This window comes from Xyrauchen texanus, chromosome 39 (assembly GCF_025860055.1).
Source record: "Xyrauchen texanus isolate HMW12.3.18 chromosome 39, RBS_HiC_50CHRs, whole genome shotgun sequence".
Lineage (NCBI taxonomy): Eukaryota > Metazoa > Chordata > Actinopteri > Cypriniformes > Catostomidae > Xyrauchen > Xyrauchen texanus.
In genome coordinates this window covers 29,881,665-29,905,302 of record NC_068314.1, presented here as the reverse complement: position 1 = coordinate 29,905,302, position 23,638 = coordinate 29,881,665, and the positions used below count along the sequence as shown (strand labels likewise).

The following is a 23,638-nucleotide window of genomic DNA, read 5'->3' as shown; positions in this document are numbered from 1 at the left end:
TGGACTAAATCTACAGCATGCCTTACACAGCAACAATAATTTTCTTTAGCAGTACTTTTTTTTACTAGTTTTACCAAGTAAAATTGTATAATACTGTATATTAAGACTTGTTTTCAGAGAATATATCATTAAGTTTAAATATTAAAGTACATTTTTCCAAAATGTTTAAACCAAAATTTGAGAGGTTTACACTTAAAAAAAGAAATAAAAAAAATGCAAGATATATTCTCTGAAAACAAGTCTTCATTTACAGAATTTGTTAGAGAAATTATCTTGTTTAAGGATGTTTAGATATTTTTCCTGGAAACCAAGACAAAAATACTGGAAAATTACAGTTTTCCAAAAAGTACAGGTCATTTTAAGTAAATCAGGTCCTGTTTCGTTCAATGAAGCATAAGTGGCAAAAAGGGATCTGAGTACCGGTACACAGCAGCAGGGCTGGCACGAGCCTGGCAGCTCAGGGTCACCTTGCCTTCTGGCATCCCCTCTGGGTAGATCAGACTAGACGGCTGCTCCTCAAACACTGGCCCACTGTCGTGACCCGACACACACACATCTCCACCTGAAAAAAACACATACAAAGACACACAAGAAAGATTTCATATTCATGCCAGGGTTATTATAACTCTTGGATTTTTAATTTAGCTTTTATTTCTATTTTATATTCAACTTGTAATTTAATTTAGTTTCGTTTTCACACTTTGCCTGTTAGTTTTAGCTTAGTTTTAATTTTCTCAGTGTTTTCTAGTTTCAGTTTGGTTAGTTTTTATATTAGTTTTAGTATTTTATGGCTGGCAAAGCTAACGCATTTTCTGGTATCATTTAAAATGTCTAACGTCATAAAATTTTTCTCAGCGCAGCCTCGGGTTAACCTCTACATAGCGGCACTTTCATGTTTAATTAAGGTAGAGTAGATTGTAAATGTTTCAAATTTTATAATATAGGTGAAGATGGATAAAGTGACAGTTACACTTGACCTGATGGTATCCATATGTCCATCCATCCATCCATTGTCAACCGCTTATCCTGTGTACAGGGTCGCGGGTATCCATATGTATTTAATCAAATCATTATTAAACTATCTTTGGGAAGTAAACGTTGACATTTTTTTTTAGGTTTAAGATTGATAGAAACTCATTTCATGACCACTGGTGGGAAAAGCCCCATTTAAAAAAAGTAATGTGGTGGTACCATGGTACAGCAACTTGATACACAATGTTAATGGATCACTCCTCAAAGGGTTTGAAGGAGTGGTTACCACATTAAATGGAATATATATATATATATATATATATATATATATATATATATATATATATATAAAATAGTTGGTAGTGGAGTTTTATCATATTCAGGTCTTTTGTACTGCCTATTTTTGTGCAGCTGGTGTACTGTGCCAGAGAGACTCTTTTGGGGGCTCTTTGTGCCTAACAACAACAGCATATTTGTACTCAGAGTGGGAGTGTACTCCTCCCGGGGAAACTCAGCAGGGGATACAAAGTGTCAGATATAATTTCATGCAGTCAGCTATTTTGACAGAAGAGAGGGGAACTGGGGAGCTTGAAAACATACAGTAAAGTCTCCAGGTAGCCGTGAATGAATCTAACGCATTATGAATTGGGTCAGATATGAGTTTGGATTATAAGGGACTGTGTGTTTGCATTTGTATCAATATGCGCATTTCTACTTTGAGATTTATAGGTGTTCCATTATAGATTTGGAACTGTGTATTAATGTGTGATCTCTGAGGGAGAATTTACTCAAAATTAATTTATCCTCACAAAATTAATGAGTCCTCAGATGTGCAGGAGACCACCTCAATCTGGCATACTTCATTGTACAGCATCACTCCTTTGATTCAGACACCTGAAACAGCTCTTTATACTGGTGAAAATCCAGATATTTGCCCAGTAATTACAATTTTCTCCATCATATGATCATCATTTGATTAATTTATCGTGTTTATTTCCATGCTCTACGATGTTTAAGTGCCCATTTCACTAAAGGAATTGTGTAAATCAGGTAACGGCACAAACATACCCTCAATTTAGTGCCGAACACTATTTGCATGGTGCATTTTCTGATCTTTTTTCACATCTGAGTCCTCAGATGTGCAGGAGACCACCTCAATCTGGCATACTTCATTGTACAGCATCACTCCTTTGATTCAGACACCTGAAACAGCTCTTTATACTGGCGAAAATCCAGATATTTGCCCAGTAATTACACTTTTCTCCATCATATGATCATCATTTGATGAATTACCGCTGAGTCTCATAAACAACACATAATCTATTAAAAGCCACATTTATATAGAAACAAATCCGTTTGTGCTGAAATTGTGACAATGTTTTAAAAATTCAGTGCAATACCCTCGCACAGAAAAAAGCACATTAAAGCATCACAAATGTTTAGTGAATTCACACCTGAGTGCGTGTTTGTGGTTTTGGTTTGTGAATTTGCAATTTAGAATTCACTGGGGTGCTGCATGCACAGGCATGTCTGTAGTAATTGTGTGTATGTGAGTGTTTATATTCAGTTTTGGTAAGACCCACAGGAAACTAGGGAAATAAGAGGCAGTGGAGGAGAGATGAGCTGAGAAGGGGAGCTGGCTTCCCAGGAGGTTTTCCACACTGCGATTACAGTGAAATTCAGTGGTGTGTTGGCTGCTTCCAGTAATGGGGATAAACAGCTCAAAACTGCCACTTAAGTTCTTTTCCACTGAAATCTCTCAATAGCTCACCACACAGTCTAGTGTAGCTACTGCTGTGTAATAGACTAGAAACACAGTGATTGTGTTGTTAGCCAATTCAACCTGAATGCCTGCCATTTTTTGCTATGTACAGTTGTGTGCATTACTTTCAATGCCCAACATGCAGTTTTGATATTTATTTACTACAACTAAACAATTATATTAATGAGCAATCTAGATCTAGTAAATAGGGGAAAGGAATAGCATTAGTCTCATCCTCAGACGGCACACCTACGGATTCCCCACAGTTTGCACACACTGAAAGTCTGATGCATATTGCTCTCAAAAATGGCAGAGCTAGCAGATAATCTGCAGTTTAGATCGGATTGGCTGGCTGCACCAGTCCGCCTGGTACCAAAGTTGTGCTTACAAATCACCAGGTTGAAAAACTATAACTGAATGTGGCTAGAGGGAACAAACCTTTAAAATACAAGAGTTTTTTGGGCTATATTTCATTTTATTTAATGAAGTTCCAAACGTATGTTCGGGAGGACATTGTTCATCTAGGTCCCAAGGATACATAAGTGGCTTCTTCCCTCGCTCCGGCGACGATTCTTCCAGCATCCCTACACCTCCACATTTCCACCTTTATATTTTATTGCACCTGTACCAATTATTTCAAATGAGCTTGTGATTTTTCACTATAGCCTGATATTGCAGGTTGTGGTGGATCTGAGAGCTCAGGCCCAGTTCTGCGATTGAACTCCCCCACTAGAGCAAACAAATATGTTTACCATAATACAATCCAGGACTGAATGTATCAGTGAACTCGTGAATCTGAATTCAGTAGTTCACATGTTAATGTAATCCTTGAATAGAGGAAAACAGTAAATGGATTTGGCTTGCTGTCCATAGTGGAGGCCCCCCTGGACTTACTTGTGTTTAGTAATAATAAATAGACAGAAAGTGGAGTTGGAGTGCAGGAGGGATGCCGGAAGGATTGTCACAGCATCTAGGTAAGCACCGGTTTATATATGCTTACTCCAGTGACGTGCGGTGATGTCTTAAAGAGGCTAGGCACTGAGTTATGAAAGCCAGATTACCTGATTTATTGTTTAAGCTAATAATACGTAATAACAGTGAACGTTACGCACAAGCGCGGCATATCAAGAAATGTAAAAATCAGGATGAATTATTTGTCAATAAAAAAAAATAAAAAAAATCAGGATGTAATCGTGTACTCTCTCTCTCTCTCTCTATCACAGACACACACACACACACACAGTGAACGTTACGCACAAGCGCGGCATATCAAGAAATGTATGTATTTTATATATGTGTTATAATATATACGATTTTGTTAATATATCTTCATTAGATATTATTATACAAAATTCAGTAGTCAAAACACAGAACATATAACAGAACATAAGTTGTTTATTTTTTACAACATTATGTGCTTATTTTTTATGTGCAATCTTCATCTTTATAACAGAAGATACAATACAACAATCATTTACCTTTTCATTGTGGTAGGTTATATACAGCTTCCTTTGCTCGTCAAGTGCAAGGTCGATCCGAGATTTTCCAAAGGTTTTCAGTGTAATTTGACACTGGATGTGAGCTGACGACTTTTCATGCTTGGTTAAAGCTGCGGGCAGGTTGTTCAATTCACAACATTTTTGTGCCCTTTTGCTGTACTAGTCCATCTAAGGCTGGCGTAGACCTCCCTCTTGCAATTAACTCATATTTGGAATTAAAATCGAGCTTGGAAAAAATTCTTAATTCCGTGATGACGGCCGGTTCTGTCATTTTGATTTTGAATTTGGCGGGGATTAGGTATGTACGCTAGCTGTGGTGTAATGACGTTAGCTACGCAAATGTCCAGGAATATCTCGATTTTAATTGGTCCATGTCTGATACGTAACGGAGATGTTTACGGGCATAACATATTTACGTCAAAAGGCACAGCAGATTTGTGCTTTTTGCCGTACATGTTAAAGAATACAGGATCGAAGTGCGCATGCGCAACATGGGTTTTCCGCGTGTCGTCTGCAATGAATGGACCGTAAAAGCACTGCTTATTCTACCATTTGTTTTTAGTTGATTATGCGTAACTGCTACATTTGTCATCATAACGTCTAAACAATTGGAATAACACACATATTGCATATATAAATCACAAGAGTAAAAAGTAAAAATACAAATACAAGTTTATTATTTAATAAACATTTTATTTTTGAATTTTGGCAGGGCAGGCAGTGCCTAGTTTGCCTACCCAGACCGCACGTCAGTGGCTTACTCTGGCTCTGTGATTGGTTGGATTGGTTGGAAGATCTTCGTATATAAAACTCCATTTATGTTGAGGGATGGGTGGATTGATCCTTATGTATTGATTCTTCCGATATTGATGTTATAAAGAGAATATCAATTCACACATAAATATATTGATTTTGAAGAGGTTTTTTTTGCACTAGTGATTTTATTATTTAGTTATCAAATAGTAGGATTGGAACTATTTCTTCTTCCACTCATCTCTCATGTGCAAAAAAGCTGAAAGACACAAGCAGTCGCAGACTATGCTCATGCCGATAAGCACTTGTTCAAACAGAAGCGGCAGAGCTTGGCTGAGGCAGAGAAAATTTTGTTAATTCACACTAATTAATGACTAAGTTGAGATTCATTATAATGGGTTTGTGTGACCTTTGTTATAAATTGATTTAAATATAAAGTTCTTAAACCATTGATAGTGTTCTGTTATTGTTAATAAACAATAAACAAAAAGAATGATCATTTTCAGATTAAGACCATAAATGTAATAATTCAATGTAATTTTTTATTGGACGCAAGTCGTGGAACAACACTGCAGTACCTTTATTTGAATCGATTTTTTAAAAACAAATTATAAGCTGTGGTTAGTAATTTTACATGTAGGTCACACAGTCCTGTCTTTGTGGGAGGTTTCTGGCCAGAATTTGTTGCAAAGTGTACCAGACTTTATGCCGCTACTCAAAAGTCTGTCTCTGTGAGACTCGAACAGCTTTGATTTGAGTGCGGTTTGACAAGTTAATTGCATTATGGACGAAACCACATTTTTATCAATGTTTAATAGGGCCTGGATCTCTTTGACCATCAAAAACACCTCTCAAGTTAATCAAATCCCTTCTGCCCAGTGATCTAAAATAACATAATGAATAATTCATCTAAATTTGTGGCCCCCCACAGATGCACAATCCCAAAACCATGTATGCCAGACACATTACCTGTCATCAAAATGACATGGTACATTTCAATGATGTTTCAACAAGGAAATGGTGGAGCACAGGGAATACGGAAAACAACTGGGTGAGTGCTAACGAAATGTCCCAAATGGGGGAAGGGGCTAGACTGCTAAGCAGATTTTCAGATGGGATATGAGATGATTGAAGACAACAGATCAGACCATACTTACCCAGAGCGTAGCTCAGAGCCAGCGAGCTGAGAGACAGCAGACACAACAGACTCGTCATTCTCCTACTTCAACCACTCCCAGATAAGGCCTGTCAGCTCCTGGGGAGAAAGAAAAGGAGTAGATGACTCAATAAAAAAACATCTAAATGATTACTTCCTTTGTTGAGATTGAGGCTATAGTTAGGAGCCAGTTTGATTATGAGGTGAGCTTCCTTTAGCCAATATAAGCTCCTGGTTAATTTGGTTTTGTGTCTGACTCATATAGGCAGGTTTCTGAAATCCTTCCTGTAATGAAAAAGAGGAGAGAACTTTAAGGAAATAGTTCAATGAAAAAAATGAACCTGTATTCCAGATGTGTATGACTTTCTTTCTTCACCAGAAATTTTTGAATGATACCCAGCCTTAATCACAATCCACTTGCATTTACACAATTACTTGCAGATATTTTTAAAATTTTCATCAGATGTGTTCTGGTGAAGAAAGAAAGTCATATACACCTGGGATATCATGAGGGTAAGTAAATGATGAGAGAATTTTCATTTTTGGGTGAGCGAGCCATCCCAATAAGAGCTTCGGTTCGCCTTCATTTGAATTGCATGGGAGAAAAAAACAGTACAATTCTGCTTCCTTTTGACTTTCCACAGTAGAGGGAAAGTCATACAGGTTTGGAACTAGATGAGGGTGAGTAAACAATGGCAGAATTTTCATTTTTGGGTGAACAATCCTTTAACAGCATGGGTTGCAAGCTTCATATGTGACAAAGCAAAATTGAAGGAAATGTTCAGAGAAAATGCAAAAAGAATAAGCAGCTACAGATATTTGTGGATGTCTCTGGTTCACGTCCCACGACAACGAATCATGTCCTTTGTTCAAGCGCTGTTATGTTTACATCCTCAAAACTGAGGAGATTCACAACAGCCCCATCGAACCATTGTGAGGATGCACAGCCGAATGCTTTCTACAATACTGATTTATTCTGACATCTCTAACAATTTCAAAACCATCTTTACACTGTCATATTCACAGCTCCCTCTCCCTGTACTGTCACCTGCAAATGCATGCCGCAAAGCTGGGGCTAATATGACAGGGGAAAGCAACTTTGAACTTGACAAGCGAGAGCACCAAGCAGCAGCTGTTTTGCACTCTTCACCATCCGGTCCGCACATCTGCTTTGGGTCTGCAGGATTTCCTCCACTGTGCAACATAACCCCCCAGCCCTATAATTGGCATCTTTTCCTGGCTCAAGTAATGCCAATAGCAGCATGAGCCGCAGCTCTATAGATCCTAGTAAGCCAGATGAGACAGCAGGCGAAACAAAGAACCACAAAGTATCAGCACAGATCAGCACAGTAGCTTTTATTGGCTCAAACAAGAAAAAAAGGGTGCTTCATCAGAGAAATTGCAATCAAACAAGACATTGACTGCCACCTGACCCACTCCACGTTATGCCCCATTGGATCACAAAGCTATTCTACTGGCTTAAAGAACTGTTAAAATCATATGCAATCACTGGACGATTCATATACCGTCTTAATTATGTAAATATGACACGAATACCTTTTTTTAATGTCATATATATTCTAAAACAGAAGAAAGAAATTGTGAAATTAAACATTTCTCTCTTCTGTTTTCTACAGTTAGCGCACAAGCTAACCACTTAGCCTATTAGCTTAGCATACCAATCATATTCTGAAACAGAAGAAAGAAATTGTGAAATTAAACATTTCTCTCTTCTGTTTTCTCCAGTTAGCGCACAAGCTAACCACTTAGCCTATTAGCTTAGCATACCAATCATATTCTGAAACAGAAGAAAGAAATTGTGAAATTAAACATTTCTCTCTTCTGTTTTCTCCAGTTAGCAAACAAGCAAACCACTTAGCGTATTAGCTTAGCATACCACTAGCCTATCAGCCTGCTAGCTACGCAGTGGTACCTCTTCTTCTCCTCTTCATTTTTATTTCTCCTAGTGATATAAATGTGGTATGATTATATTCAACAGAACTTTTACATTGTAGAACATTTATTAATTTTACAAAGTTCTCATGTTTTAATCTTTGCGGTTAGGGTTAAGTATAGGGGTGGGGTTAAGGTTGGGTTAGGTTTAGGGGAAGGGGAAGATGTCAGATTGCTGTGGGACTCCAAATTATCACAACAAACACAGTAAATTAATTTAACATCCAACTGTCGCACGACTTTAGCATTTCGCCGGTTATTTGAAGTGGGGATAACTTGTAGTGGGTGTGTAGATTTTTTAGTGAATCAGTTTGTTCGGACGGTCCATGTAAATGAACAAGCGCAAATGAACGATTCACTGAGTCACTTTAGCCACTGGCTTGCGTCATTGTTAAAGTTGCACTCTGTAATTTTTCCTCATTAAAAAAGTTTTACTCCTAAAGAAATTAACAGTAATTTTGAAACATATGTATAAAATCATGAACACTCACAAGAGATGAAGACCCCAGTCATGACATTATAAAAGTTTAACATTTGCATTCTACATGGAGAGGGTCCCCCCATGGGGGCCACCATGTTAGGATCACATGATTAGCCAAATATTACTTGCTTATTCTCAATAACTGCCCTGCTATTTGATACTTTCACTCATGGATTACATTAATCATAGCTGACTGAGTGAATTTCTATGTTCCAATGTTTGAATGACGCTCCATCCATGGCCCTTGGTGTCAGAATAAGAAGACATAAACAAAAATTACTGAGTGGGAAGGGAAGTGAAAATTACTTAGTGGAAATGGGAAGAAGGTAGTTTGTCATGGATTGCGTAAATTGCCAAAGCTACAAATTTATAGCAAGGTCATAAAAGAGTAAATCAAAGTGTAACAGGCAACTCAAACACACACACATAGCTAATGACATTTCTCTGCAGTCTGCCCAGCAGTTTACCATCTACCATACATACAGTCATCTCTCAGTACATTCTTTTCTCTATAAAAGTCATATTCCTTAAGAGACCCAAAGATTGCCTCAGGCAACAGTGCTCTACTGCTGCCCTGAAATCTGCTAATGGGACTAAGGCCCCCAAAATTGATTTTCCCCCAGCAGGTGGCCAGTTTAAGTCAGAAGTCTTTGTAGAGACTTCACAAAAATACATCTAAGGAATTTTTTCTTAGTATATGTACCTCCTACTTCAGGTTCTCACTGTCACGTGCTGTAGAATGATTAGGTTCTGCTTTCTCAAAGGGCAAAAAGTAGAAAAACACAGAAAGCCTCAGTTTACAAACAACTAAAGATTTTATTTGCAGATGATACAGCAAGAAATATCTTAAACGTCAAGGTATTCTTAAAGCCCATCAAATTGGTATTCAGTGAACCAATCCAAGACTGATCTAAAATGTATGGCTTAGTGTCCCCAAGTCATAGCCTTATCACTGAATAAATATTCAGTGTTTGCAATCCCAGTTTGCCAATAAAGTTAGCACTTGAAGATTTGGAGGAATTGTAATAATGAACCATGCTGAAAAAACACATTTCTGTTCATTGCAAATATAAAATATTAAAAAATATAACAAAATGAAATAAAATGGATACAGATAACAAACAAATACAGATAACTGTATTGGTTTCCAATTTAACTGCATTGCATTTGCAGGTGTCTACATTTCCAATGCCAAAGGAAAATATCTATGTTTCATGTAAGCATCAACTTTGTCTCAAATATTTCTTCAATCACTTCAAAATCGACACAAATTAGACAATAGTTGACATACAGTAAAAGTAGTCATGTGGAAAGCATAGCTCAGATAATTTGGTCTTGACTTGAAAGAATTTGGTCATATTAAGCTCTTATTAAAATCTCTGACTGTATCTGTATTTCAGCAAATCTGAGCACAGTTTGAAATACTGTTGAGGTCTCTTATGAAACTCTAGAGAAGACACATGTAAGATTACTAGGGTCTTTTTCTTCAAGAGAAAAATCTGAGAAGGACGAGCTTCCATTTGCTCTCCATTTAACTCACTGCTATCTAGGTAAGCAGAAACAATTGGGTTTAAAAGATATATATTTTGTTGGTATGGAATTCTCTAACAAGAAAAATACATTCTTATGAGTCATTCCATAGCAAATCAAAAACAATAGGTCAGCTGATTATTCAACACAATGGGCATCTTGTCATGATAGTATTCATGCCATGGTTAGCTGTTTGTTGTGATTGTTGCAAGTTTGCTCAGAGCAATGAGTCTTCTCCTGACAGTGTTTGAACAGAGACAAAAAGCTCAAGCCTATTGTTTCACACTGAAAATCTTGGGTACATTAAACCCAATCATTATAATGACTATGCCATTAAGTCTAGAGTCTATGAACCAAGACAACAAAGCAGGGCAGAGAACATGATTAAACTTTAAGCAGCAATGTGTAATTAACAGATACTACTGAGAGATTAACCAAGCTGATTTATTGAATTAACAGAAATGAAACAGAGGGCAGAAGTTTGTTTCTTTCAGGGATGCCAAGGAACCCTAAATATGATGATCATTTGCAAGGGACCCCCTTTCCTAACACAAATTAAGGCAGATATTTTGATGTATAAAGCAAGCTTGATATTATTAAGACAACATGTACAAATTAAATGAAGACAAATTCAATAATTGGCTTTTATATTGTCATTGATCTAAAGCCAATCGAAATAAAAATATCTTTTTTGTCTGGAAAATATCTATGACGTATTAAGTTGACAGTGTTACTTTTTTCTACCCACTATTAAAATAATTTTTGATGTTTATACCTAAAGATACATATTTTCAATTCAATTTCAGCATAACAATTTTTATTTCATATTATTAAAAGATATGGTTTTAAATGGAATAAAATAATTATTATTTATTTCAGGATTTCCAGTCAATGAAAGGTGTCTAATTCGGTACATGTAAACTTAAATTATTTATTTGGGTAGGTAGCACTGACACCTGAACGCAAGAAGGTCCTGGGTTTGAGTGCCGGCTCAACTGGGCCTTTCTGTGTGGAGTTTGCATGTTCTCCGTGTGTTTGAGTGGGTTTCCTCCAGGTGCTCCGGTTTCCCCCACAGTCCAAAAGACTTGCAGGTTAAGTTAATTGGTGACCCTAAATTGCCCGCTGGTGTGAGTGAGAGTGTGTGTCTGTGTGTGTTGCCCTGTGATGGACTGGCCACTTGTCCAGGGTGTTTCCCTGCCTTCGGCCCAAGACAACTGGGATGCACTCCCCGCGACCCTACATAGGACAAGAGGCTATAGAAGATGGATGGATGGATCGATGTTTTACTTTCTTTTTATCTGAAATTTCCACGGACCGCCTATAGCAGCACCTTACAGCTCCTCATGGGTCCCCGGACCCCAGTTTGAAAACCCCTGGTTTATTTGGTCATATGTTGAACTTCCTTGATGAAATGCAATATGCCTATACAAATATGAATACTAACATTCTTGAGTCAAACATGACACTAAACTCTACTCTACTCGCTAAACACCTTCTGCATGTTCAGGCTTATAGATTCTTTGTCTTATTAGGCCTCGATTTCCCTGCTGAAAACCACTTAAGACATCCTATACTGGTTTGCTGGTCTTAAATGGTTTAAGATGGTTTAGCTGGTCTCCCGGTCTGGCCAAGCTGGTGTTCAGCTGGTTTAGCTGGTCAGCCAAAACCCCTCTAAAACCAGCAGAACAGACAAGCCTGAGCAGAATGGGAGACCAGCTAAGACCAGGGAACCATCTTAGGCTGGTTTAAACTGCCCCCCCCTCCCCCCCCCCCACACACACACACACACACTCACTCTCCGGCTCACTGACTCCGCTGACATACTGCCACTTAGCCCTGCACCATGCATTATTTAAGTCTTGCCCTTCCCGATATTTTACCTAGCTGCCACTCACTGAGGCGGCAATAATCAACTGAAAAGTTAAATGAGGTTTAGAGGGCTGCTATCCAAAAAGCAAAGAGCACAGGTCTTTATCTTGAACTAAAGCTTAGGAATGATGCTAATTAATAAGTGAAAGATTTTCATAATTATGTCATAATTATTTTGAGCGTAGCCTATATCTGCAGGCACTTTTCTGCTTGAGTGTGGCACATTAAGAAAATTACACCACCAATATAACTTATATAGAACATTGTGTGGCTGTCCAGGGCATGTTTACTGTCACCTAAAGGATGATATAATATACCTTTGGACTGCCTTACTGTCACAGTCACTCTAATTGGTGCCACCACAAGAGACAGGGAAGAACAAACAGACGTAGGGGAAAAGTGCTGAGGTTGGGTACAGCATATAGCCTTTGACAGGCAGCATGACAGCAAGTGGTGAAGAGAATTGTCCGCTTGAAATGCTGTTTTTGCTTGACTTTACTGGATGTATGAAACCAGAACCCTGCTCTCGAGTTAAAATGGCTCATATATCACAGAATCCAAAGATCAGTGCTAATCTGAGACACACTCCTTGTGAATTTACTTAATCTTAATGCCTGAATTGTCTCCGTTTGGTTTAGCAAAGAATGAGCCATCTAAATTGAGCTTAAACTGCAATGTGGAGCCTCTCAATTTGCACGCAGTGTGAAAGGTCTTTTCTGATGTACCTTGCATATTTGCAATGCTAAAAAAAACACATAGTGTGGGCAGGAACGATGCCTCGTGTTGCAGGGACACATAGCAAAGACATAATAATGCATTCCATGGTGAAAGAAAAACAGCTTAGACCTGCCTAAGAAGGTTTGCTGCTCTTAGCTGGTCTTCCAGTCTGGTCAGGCTGGTCTGTTTGCTGGTTTTGGAGGGGTTTTGTGCACCAGCTAAAACCAGCAAATCAGCTTAGGCTGTAATTTTCATCAGGATATATAATCAATATAATATCAGTACATAAAACTACGGCAGCAGCAGTCTGTGCACACCCTGTTTCGACTGTTCTGAACTTGTACCCATGCATTAAATGGCACCTCATTCCCACCTCTTTCCGTACCTAAGGTAGTGCCAGTCTAGACATTTAAGACCATGGCCATACATAAAACTTAGAGAGAGAGTATGTGAGAGGGAGAGACCCTAGGAAGACAAACAGTCTCTTGTGGACCCTCTAGCCCTCCTGTAAATGCAATATTAACAAGATAGTCAGAGAGTGTTGACAGCAAGCCAAGATGAAATGTCCTGTAATAGCTTGGCTCACTTCATAGAGGACCATGCTATGCTTGTCCTTTTGAAATGGGAACAAGTTGACTTATAAAAGGGTTATTATAGTCTTTTTTGGTTAGAAATTTGATGGAATGGTATTTCAATCATTGATAGATCTAATAAGTTTACATAAGTGTTTACACTAAAATTCCTATTAGTGATAGATTGATATATTGTCCTGGCTGATATTAGCCAATAACATGTATGCTTGGATGATTAACAGAAGAGTAAAGGCTCTGATACACTCATGGCGAAGTTCTTCTTCACTCTTTGCACAGAGCTAGAAAGAAGGTAGAAACAGCTGAAACAACGTGATACATTTTTAAACATTCTGACACTGCCAAAAGTGATGAGGCCAGTGATTTAAAAGAGCATTCAAATTTGAGACACATACTGACAAAAAACAATGAGACATGAAAATGAGTTATCAATGACTACATGCCTCATTCTATCTATATAATTAATATGCGATCAGTAAAAGAAGCTGTTTTAACCAATTAATGATAATATACAATGTATTTGGTATGGATCTTGTATAATTTGTCATGTTTACTATCTGCATTCATGGTGCTAATGCTAATGCTAACACGCTATGTGTAGTCAAAATATTCACCTCAGACCACCTAAATGCAATAGGAGATCCCCTGGAAAGTGAACTTGCGCATTCTTGGGGGGTCTTGTTTAAAATCATGCAATAAATTAAATACGTCATTTAACACCATTCTTTTTAATGGTGTAGTAATGCATATATTTAATTTGATATAAAAGATGAAATTCTGTTAATTCTGTTGTGCAAATTCCTAAAAATGTATCAGAATCAGAGCTGATCTCCTTCCCTCCCCCTTGGTCTCTCTCTCTCTCTCTCTCGCTCATTCACTCACTCACACGAGCGCGTGTGCGAAAAATTGGAAATGTAAAGTCATTTGCACTCGGTTGAATTTAATCATCATCGAACAAAAAGACAGAGGTCTTTCCTGTCATCCAGGCTTGGTTCTATGGGGTGCTTAAATGAATGTTAGAGCACCATCAATTGAATGCAAGGCCTTAACCACAATATACATTGAGGGTGACAAGTCCCCCCCCAATAATCAGATATGGCCAGATTGGCAGGACTCAAACTGAAAAAGCTGAGGGGAACCTCGTGGATAACTCCAGTGCCAAGCAGCACGCACGCATCAGTATCAGCAGTTCAGGTTAAGAGCGTTAGTGTCATGGAAGATGTCAGTATTTCACTAAACATGCAATATTTGCCCACTAGTTTATGACTGAAATGTTGTACAGACCAACAGTAATTTCCAATGTTGCAAACTATTCACCAATTTGCTGTTTTGAATTAAAAATATGTCTCGTACAGTACATGATTCATTGTGCATGTGAGAACGTTTAATGGAGCCATTATCAGCATTTCAGGCTTAAGACAAAGGGCGAATGTGTGTATATTGTAAAGGAATCGAGTGAATGTGGTTATCTGGTAAGTTTCTGTTAATTTTTCTTGGAACATAAAAATAGATATTTTAATCTGGTCTATTCCATAGAATAACAGTTTATAGTGAGCAGGAGCTGTCAAGATTCAATGAGGATAAATAATAAAGCACTATTGAAGGTTTAATATAAAGACGTAATAACAGTAGTCCATATGACAAGTGCACTATAACACTTTGTGTTGTATGGACTACTTTTATGGTATATTAATAATAATAAAAAAATGTTGGACCTTGACAGTAGTGCTAAATATGAACTGTTTTTGTATGAAAAGAGCAGCTTTCAGGCTCTCAAAGTAAAAGATTCTACTGGTGAAAAACACACAATGAGGGAAAACTTGATGGCAGTAAATCATTTTGTGTATTTTCTTTTTGCTAGACAGCTGACACAGTCATGTTATTTTACAGATACATCCATGATGAAAAGAAATTCCATTTGTATTCGTGTTTTCTTTGATACAGCACACAAAAAGAAATAAAATTGTTAGCAATATAGACACAGTGGTAGTCTTGTACTGTGTGAACTTTTGTGAACATTTTTGGGCCTTTATCGCATTTAAAGCCTTTATTCAGAAAATTATTGCATTCAGAGCCTTTACAATCCGACAATTATATTTGTGACCACATCACCCGTGACCCCCAATGGTTTGGTCCCCCCCGATGTTCAAGACATGGTTACGGCCTTGATTGAATGTGTAAGCGTAATAATACAGTGCAAAGTAGATTTTATTGAATCCCAGTGAATACATACACAAAATCCCTGCATTTAATCTAACAAATGTGAATTTTTTGGCAAACCTTCAGTGCTCGGTATTGATACAGATTTCCCGATTCGGTTCGATACTGATACATAGGCTTTGATTCGATTCCGATTCGATTCAATATTGATTTATATGGGTTTATTTAAATTTGAATGTGCCATTTGCTTATATATGATTGAAATTCTCTCCCACCTAATGCTGTTACTTATGCAGGGGACCTTTAAACTAGGTATATTAGGAAAGTATTAATTTTACTAATACAATTTTATTACTTTTTCATCATTATGCTCACATTTTGGCTTTTTAAAAATGTACAAATCAATGTATACTATCAATACATAAGATAGATTTTATATATTATTTTATGTTACAAATGTATTGTTAAATTGCACAATTTGTACTATTTACAAGTATTTACATAGATTTGTTGAGCACGTGTGTAACAGGTAAAGAATGGGCAAGGAGGATGCAGGAACCGGCTGAACAGTCAATGTAAAATTTTATGCTATAAATGAACTTAAAACCAACATAAAACAACATGCAGCATGGCCGCGTGCATTTCTCTCTCTTTCGAACAGACATCTCCGGCTGCCCTTTATCTCGCTCTCCCACTGATCAGCTGATTCAGTGCCGGCTGTGCTCCATCATGGCCTGGCCACGCCCTCCTCCTCTTCACAAAGTGCTAAAAACAGGTACTGTCTCTTTAAAAACAAAATCTGTAATGAGCTTGGCTGAATCAGCATCAGTGTCCAAGAATGCTGGAGCATATAGTTTTGAAATACTTTATTCTTTCTTTCTCTTTCTCTCTGTCAGTCCCGTCCTACATTTTTGGTTCTGGTCAAACACCTGAGCACACTGATCGAGCCGCTTATAGCCACAGGCAGGTCAACATTAGCAGTCTGCTGTGTAGTTTTCTACAGTGCTTCACTGAGTTTTAATTAGCTGGTACTGCTTTGTCTGTCACTATCAGGTTAAACCCCTGGCCATGGCTGTCCCCTGCCTCCAAAACACCTCTCTCTCACTACAACCATCACTAAAAAACCTCAGTGAGCCTGTGCCAATTTACATACTACCTTTATTACCTTGTGCAATTTACTTAATCTTTTTCAAGATGTAGTTGGACCAAAATAAACATTCAGGCAGGTCATGTTCAATTTGCACAGTCATGCTTATTAAATTAAACTTCTGTAATATAGGGTCCAATGGCTAAAGGCCCTGCTGGGTAAAAGCCTCCACTGATTTTATTTTCTCCCAAAACACTAAATAGCAACCAAAACTACCACAGCACTTTCCTAAACACCTGTTATCCACTATACACTGCAAACATTTTCTGATCCATGAAATCTTTGCATGTGGCATTTAAAGGTTGATTTTGAGGCAATTTTATCTAATTGTTAATATTTTTTAAAATGTTGCAAATTTATGAAGCTAATGAAAATCCCTGAAATTATCACATTTATTTAGAGACAAAATACTTATTTATAATTTTCAGTTTTGTTTAAGGTCATTAAATGAAAAAATTTCAATAACTGTCCAGTAAGTAAAAGGGTAATCATTGGGGTAAAAAGCCCCCTATTGGTGGGGCTAAAGGCGCCTATAAAACTTTTATTTATTTATTTATATATTTGAATAGATTTGTGATAAAAAATTATCAAAGTGGCTCAAATGTATATATTCAATCATAATAGCAATTAATTTGTTTAGAGAATACTTGATATGCAATAAAATGCCAAATGTGTTTGAAATTAACAGGAAATGGTTGCCTTTTTTCTAAAGTAGTTATTTGCATTAGTTGACACATTTTGCACTACAACTATTGCCCCTGTATCTACACGATATCACTGTAAACCCCCTAGGGTATTTTACCCCAAGTGAGGTAGCCTTTTACTACCACCGTTTTGTTTTATTTTTTTACTGAATTTTAATCAAAACAACCTTCTGTTATTATTTATTTTCACAAAAATGATGTTGCTCCATCAATATTCAATAAAAATAAATACATTTTTTAACCTTGTTACATTCAACAGAAAAAAAACTAAATTTCCTTAAGGGGTGCCTTTAGCCAAGTTGAAACCTTCTTTTTAGTGCTTCAACTAGTAGATCTTACATAGCAGATATGTAAGATCTCAATGCCAATTGAATGTGAGGGTGTAGCACATTGAGACATCATGAGGACACCGGATTTCGGCATTTTGTTTCCGATATTTCCAGTACCCTAGGATCAGCCACATTGTGTCGACTCACCCACAAGTGCCATCTCCTATCAGATATTTTTGCATTAGCTCCAATATGTTTACCTTACCCTGTGATGTGACCAGAAGCATGTTTCGTCAGCAACGTGAGAGACCCGGGTTCGGATGCCGCTTTAATATCAGGAAATAATCACGTTAGCATAATCGGAAATGAGAGAGATTCAGAGGTTGCATTTTTCCGTCTAACAATAATTTTTATGTCACTGATTGATTGTTAGGTTTAGGTTTGGGTTGGGGAGTACAGTTTGTAAAATATACATTCCTCTTCACTGTATTACATCCTTTTGTATTACGCTTTTGGCGCCCCTCCGTGGACATTACACCTGGAAATTCAACCTCACACATTCCCATACGCCCAACAACACTTGTGCTTTGAATTTCGGTGAACTCGATTTTAGCTAATGAAAAGTCAACCTACTGTTTCCAATTTCACTATGAGATCAGTCTATAAGAAAACGCAGAAAAAATAGAATAACATTTAGTAAAAACAAAGGCTCAAAGACAAACCAAAGGCAAAAACACATAGAAGCAGTGTTTCAAATAGAGATAACACTTATCATTCAGATTTTACTGATAAGAACGGAAAAAACACTCGACACATCAAGTGACTAGTATCTCATTCCACGGGGCTGAGTCACAGAACAAGGCGGTTTGCATTGGGCACACTGACCTTGCAAGCTTTTGTGCATGGTCATATGAATTGAAGCAGTTTGTTCTGACACTAAATTCAGACTACATTCTTTACAACATGCTGAAGAAGATTTAATGGACCTTTTTCACATATCCGGGTTTGGAATGCGGAAGTAAACTATAGCAGAGTAAACTTGTAGGTTAATGCTAGACCACAGCAAATATATTTATTGCTAAACTGTTTGTTTCAACAACAGGAGAAAAACCCACTATTATGCTTTCACAGCTCTCCAAGAAAAAATAAATAAAGAGCTTTAGATTACAGCAGTCAAAATGAGAGAAAGATGCAAAATGTACAGTCACTCTGTCAGCAGATGTAATAGAAACCTCCTCGCACCTGAGGAAACTTGTTTGTTTTATTTTTTATTTTTTTACTTATTACAGTGTAATATAAAACAAATTATAATGCTATAAATTTACACTGAATAGTGTTAAAAATTGCACAAATGCACAAATGCAGTACATTTTACTGTTACCCTTTAAATTTAATAATTAAAATTTCTGAGCAATGTTTCAGGGCTACAATACAGAACATACAATATAATTTCCATATATTAATAGACATTTCCATAGATTGACTGCTATATAAACAACTCCATGAAGCAGTACTTCATGGAGTTTCCATTACAAAAAAGTGCCCCCATGTCCAATGTCAATGCACTTCAACTTAATAAAATATACATAATATTAATATTGGTACTGTTGGGTTCTGGCTCAGGCTCAAAAATAAAAAGCAAACGTGCAACTAACAGGGAGAGAGAGATGTTTAAATTAATGTTGCCATTAATGTTGCCACCATCATTTTTAAATGTTTAATAAATCTTCATTGTTTTTGTGCCAGATAAATACCGTCCCATGTAGCATGTAGTAATCGGCACAAGCTTGGCAGCCTAGCAGCACCTGCTGCTCAGACTCGGCATCTGGGTCGAGTGATACCTGCAGCCAGTTGCCTCATGTGTATTTTCGTTATGGTGTTAAAGCACTGGGCCGATTCTGGCTCAACACAGCGGGGCCAGATCAGGCCACTTGGTCTGGGCCACATCTGGAAATTATTCGGCTTGGATTGATCTTTATTAGGCTGCATTATACTGTATGTCTATTGTCTATAATAAAATAAACATCATAGACCTGTAATGTCGGAAAATCTGTAAAGCATGTTTAATGTTGTGAATACAGTATTAAATGAGTTTAATAAATGCAAGGAAAATAACTGCTTTGCCTTTTAACAAACTGTATTTTTTTTCAAACATATTAATTTTGTTTAGACCTACTACATTTAAGTTCAAGCTCCTCATTTAAGTTTATATACTTCACAAATATTCTGAAGTATACTTTATAAGATTACTCAATTAAGTGAAATGATTTAGTTATTACTCAACTTAGAGATTACTTCTTTAAAACTATGTGAGTTGAAAATGTGTCTTTCATGCATATGTACAGTATATGGGCCTAATTGCTCCTTGTAACATTTATACATTTTTTCATGCACATGCAAACACTCTTATATGCTTGTAAAATGTTGTCAATAAATGTTCTTCAAGCATTCAAGGGAGTTCATGTACATTTATTATAATGAGATGGTTATATTGATGTGTAAACATATATTATTGATGTATTATAAACAATATTTAAAATGCAAGAGAACTTTTAGGCTGAATATAAATTTTAAAACGTAACATTTCTAACTTGGGCTATCTCTAGCACGCTGTCACTACTAGCTTGGGGACGATTCCGTCTTAACTCCAGCACCATCAGCACGTCACCGGCTGCCACATCTGGGCTGATTGATTTGGGCCGGAATCGGCCCGAATCAACAGGCATCCAGCCCATTAACTGGAGACAAGCGTGCCAAAGAGATAGTCTCCAGCGGGTGAGATTTTAAACGGAACTGGCCCGAGTGTATTTTAATACCTTGGGTTCTAATTAAATAATATGTAATCTGATTAGGCCTATTCATAGCCTACAAATGTTGATTTGAAAGATTAGTTTAGCCTAACTACAAATATGAGTAGCTTGTAACTTAGAAAGTGACCATTTCAAAGCAGCTTCCAACAAATAAATACATTACTTCATCGAAAAGAAGTATGCCTACACTCTATTTGAAGTCAAACGTGTGTTTGTCAAAAGGTCTGTTTGGTTAGTAGCCTAGTTCACCGCTTGCACAGGTAAGACACATATTGTCCATCTACCGGCTATCTCTCCCCTGTAAACAAAACGCTGCCGCTCACCGTTTACACTACAGTAGCTCACAACATTATTCCGAACAACTGTTCCCTATACAATAGACTACCATTAGGGTCATTCACACCGTTTTTCTATGTAAACATGCCCTAAACGGACGTATTTAACGTTGTGCCGTGCCTCGCTGTTTTTTGTAGCGTCTAGACAAAAAGTGCCGCGTTTTTTAGACATCATATCAAGTTGAAAAGAACTTCAACTGTTAAAAACGCGTCTCGAGACACATGCGTTCTGCTCGTTGCGCAGCGTCTAGGTTTTGGTAGCGCGAGGACACGTTCGGTGAGAACGGCCCCATAGATGGCCAAAATACTCCAAATATTATTCAGGTACACTATCTATTGCGCAATCATTTGATACAGGATATGGGACGCTTTCAATTATCGGAACAGTCTAAACAAAACACGCGTGAGAAAATACCACCTCAAAACACACAAACAGCGAAATCATCGTAATACAAATGTTAATTGGCTCGTTGCTGTTTGAATGACAACGGTTTGAAAACTGGTTCTTACCTTTGAAAGAGCGGCTATAAATGAGGACGGGCTCGTAGTGTTTCTCTGCCTCCAACAGTGATGCTGAACGGATGCTGCGCGCCTTTAACGCCCTGCGTCAATAACAGCAACTGGGCTTTACTTAGGTTTCAAGATTTTTTTCTCTCACGAAAGAGCTTTGCAGCCCCCTTTCACAATAAGGATGTGTCGTCTGTGTGACACGGTCTCTTTACCTCACTCTGTCTTCCTCGCTATCTTCCTTTCATTATAGCCTAAAAATCATTCGTCCTCCTCCCTCCCACTCCCACTCCCTCTCACTCTCCTACCATGAGCCAATTTACCTTCCTCTCCCCTCCCTCTCTCTGTCTGCTGGATTGAAATGGAAGAATAAGATTAATTCAATCCAAGTAAATGAACCAATTTTTTTCTCTCAGCATAACCACAAAGAAAGTAGCTGTATTACAAATGAGGTAAAGTGTCCACCCTTCCTTCAACACACACACACACACACGCACGCACGCACGCACGCACACGCACACGCACACGCACACGCACACACACACACACACACTCACACACATGTTGGTGCAGCTATCATTATGAGGACTCTTATGAGGAAATAATGATTTTTATACTGAACGTACTATAGATTCTATCCTCTAACCCTCACAAAAAACTTAACTTTTCAATAAAACGTGTGGTTTTTAAGTGATTTGAATTATGGGGACGCTAGAAATGTCTTCATAAACAACATTTATTGAATAATACCCTTGTAATTACCAGTTTGTGACCACTTAAACCCGCCCACAGACAGACACACACACACACACACACACACACACACACACACACACACACACACACACACACACACACACACACACACACACACACACACATACAGATGCACTAACATGCCTCTTCACACCTCTTTAATGAAAAACCCCATGGCACACTCGCACATGCCATTGTCTGAGTCTATTGAGACAATTTAATGTTATTATAATAATTATAATTTTTTTAATAAAACATTTAGTAAATAATGATTTCCCTGCCACACTGATTAAGAAAGAATGAGACAACACATATTGCATTCAAACACTTGCTGATGGTAGAAATTAACCTTAATGAAAAAACATAAATACTCATTTTATTCTAATCAATTTAATATAAATTAAATTATAATATTATAAATTATAATATTGTTATATGTGTGTGTGTATATATATGTTATATATATCCCCAAAACATTTAGAAGAAACATGATACTTAAATGAAACATATAATGGAGAACTCAATAAAGCATCCGTAGCAAGAGCAACCTCTAGTCTGAGCAATACATTTTAAAGTAAATTACCATTTAACTTTTTTATTTACAATAAAATACTAAATTCATAATTTTTATCATAATTTTACTCAGGACTGGCAACTAAAGGCTAAATAATGTATATTATTTCAAACTTGTAGTATCACTCTTTTTATTAAATTCCAAGTGCCAGAGGATTTAAAAAAATAAAAAATAAAGATAGACAGCAAATAGATATGACATTCAATTTCTTTCTCTTTTTAATTGGTTTTTGAAAAATTGTACTGTAGCACAAAAAGCATAATGTGATTTCAGGCAAAGGCCTAAACCGGTAATAAACTAATCTTAAAATTGAGGTACAGATGCCTTTGTGAAAGAGAGAGAGAGAGAGAGAGAGAGAGAGAGAGAGCGAGAGAGAGAGAGAGTTGCTTAGCACAGATGAAGAAAAAGCGATTTGTTAATTGATCATGTTGCCTCAGTATGAAGTCATGAAAGGAGAGATTAAATAGCTGCCTGACATGCTAGAGAGCAATGGTTTTTAAATACATTTATTTGACAAGATTCCAGGAAGTTCCAGACTCCTCATTCTCCCCCTGCCCGCTCGTGCACATCCAAGAAGATGCTATCATTTTTCAGTGCCCTGGTCCCCTGGGACTGTCACTGCCCGTCTAAGCTGGACCTCGCCAGTACTAAGAGCCTGTAGGCACTGATTGACTGTGCGCTGGTCCCTGCTGTCGTATTAATTTTCATTTTGACTGCTGGAGCCTCAACAAATCTCATCAATGTTGTCACGGACTGTGGTGATTCAGGCACTGAGCCTATGTGTGATTGTATGTGTGTTTGCCTGGCTGATGTGATACACTATATCCTGATTCTCTTTGTTCTGACCATGTAATGAATAGCTATTGATGCCAGAAGAAAAGATGTCACTATATTTGCATGTTGCAGAAAAACATGGATTTTTACTGTCCTTTGCCACAATGAAAACATAAAACATTAGGCACTTTGCCAAAAGGAAAACACTGGGCTTCTATACACAAAGCCATATATACATATATTGAAAACGTACTCGTGTTAAAAGTTTATCTCTCCTCCCAGCTCAGGTGTCAAAATTATCTCCTAATTTCCCAGTTGTA

At 37.4% G+C, this 23,638-nt stretch overlaps 1 protein-coding gene across 1 annotated transcript in view; it reads right to left on the bottom strand.

Annotated features, from left to right (window-relative positions):
- The window catches only part of LOC127632676 (contactin-2-like), a 45,462-nt gene extending 24,006 nt beyond the window's left edge, over nucleotides 1-21,456 (bottom strand). The window contains exons 1-3 of the mRNA XM_052111414.1: nucleotides 21,218-21,456; nucleotides 6,144-6,241; nucleotides 421-562 (exon numbers count right to left, since the gene is read on the bottom strand). Coding sequence (XP_051967374.1) covers nucleotides 421-562; nucleotides 6,144-6,201 — 200 coding nt within the window. The 5' untranslated portion in view covers nucleotides 6,202-6,241; nucleotides 21,218-21,456. The remainder of the gene's footprint in view (nucleotides 1-420; nucleotides 563-6,143; nucleotides 6,242-21,217) is intronic.
- Between the last annotated feature and the right edge of the window lie 2,182 nt (nucleotides 21,457-23,638).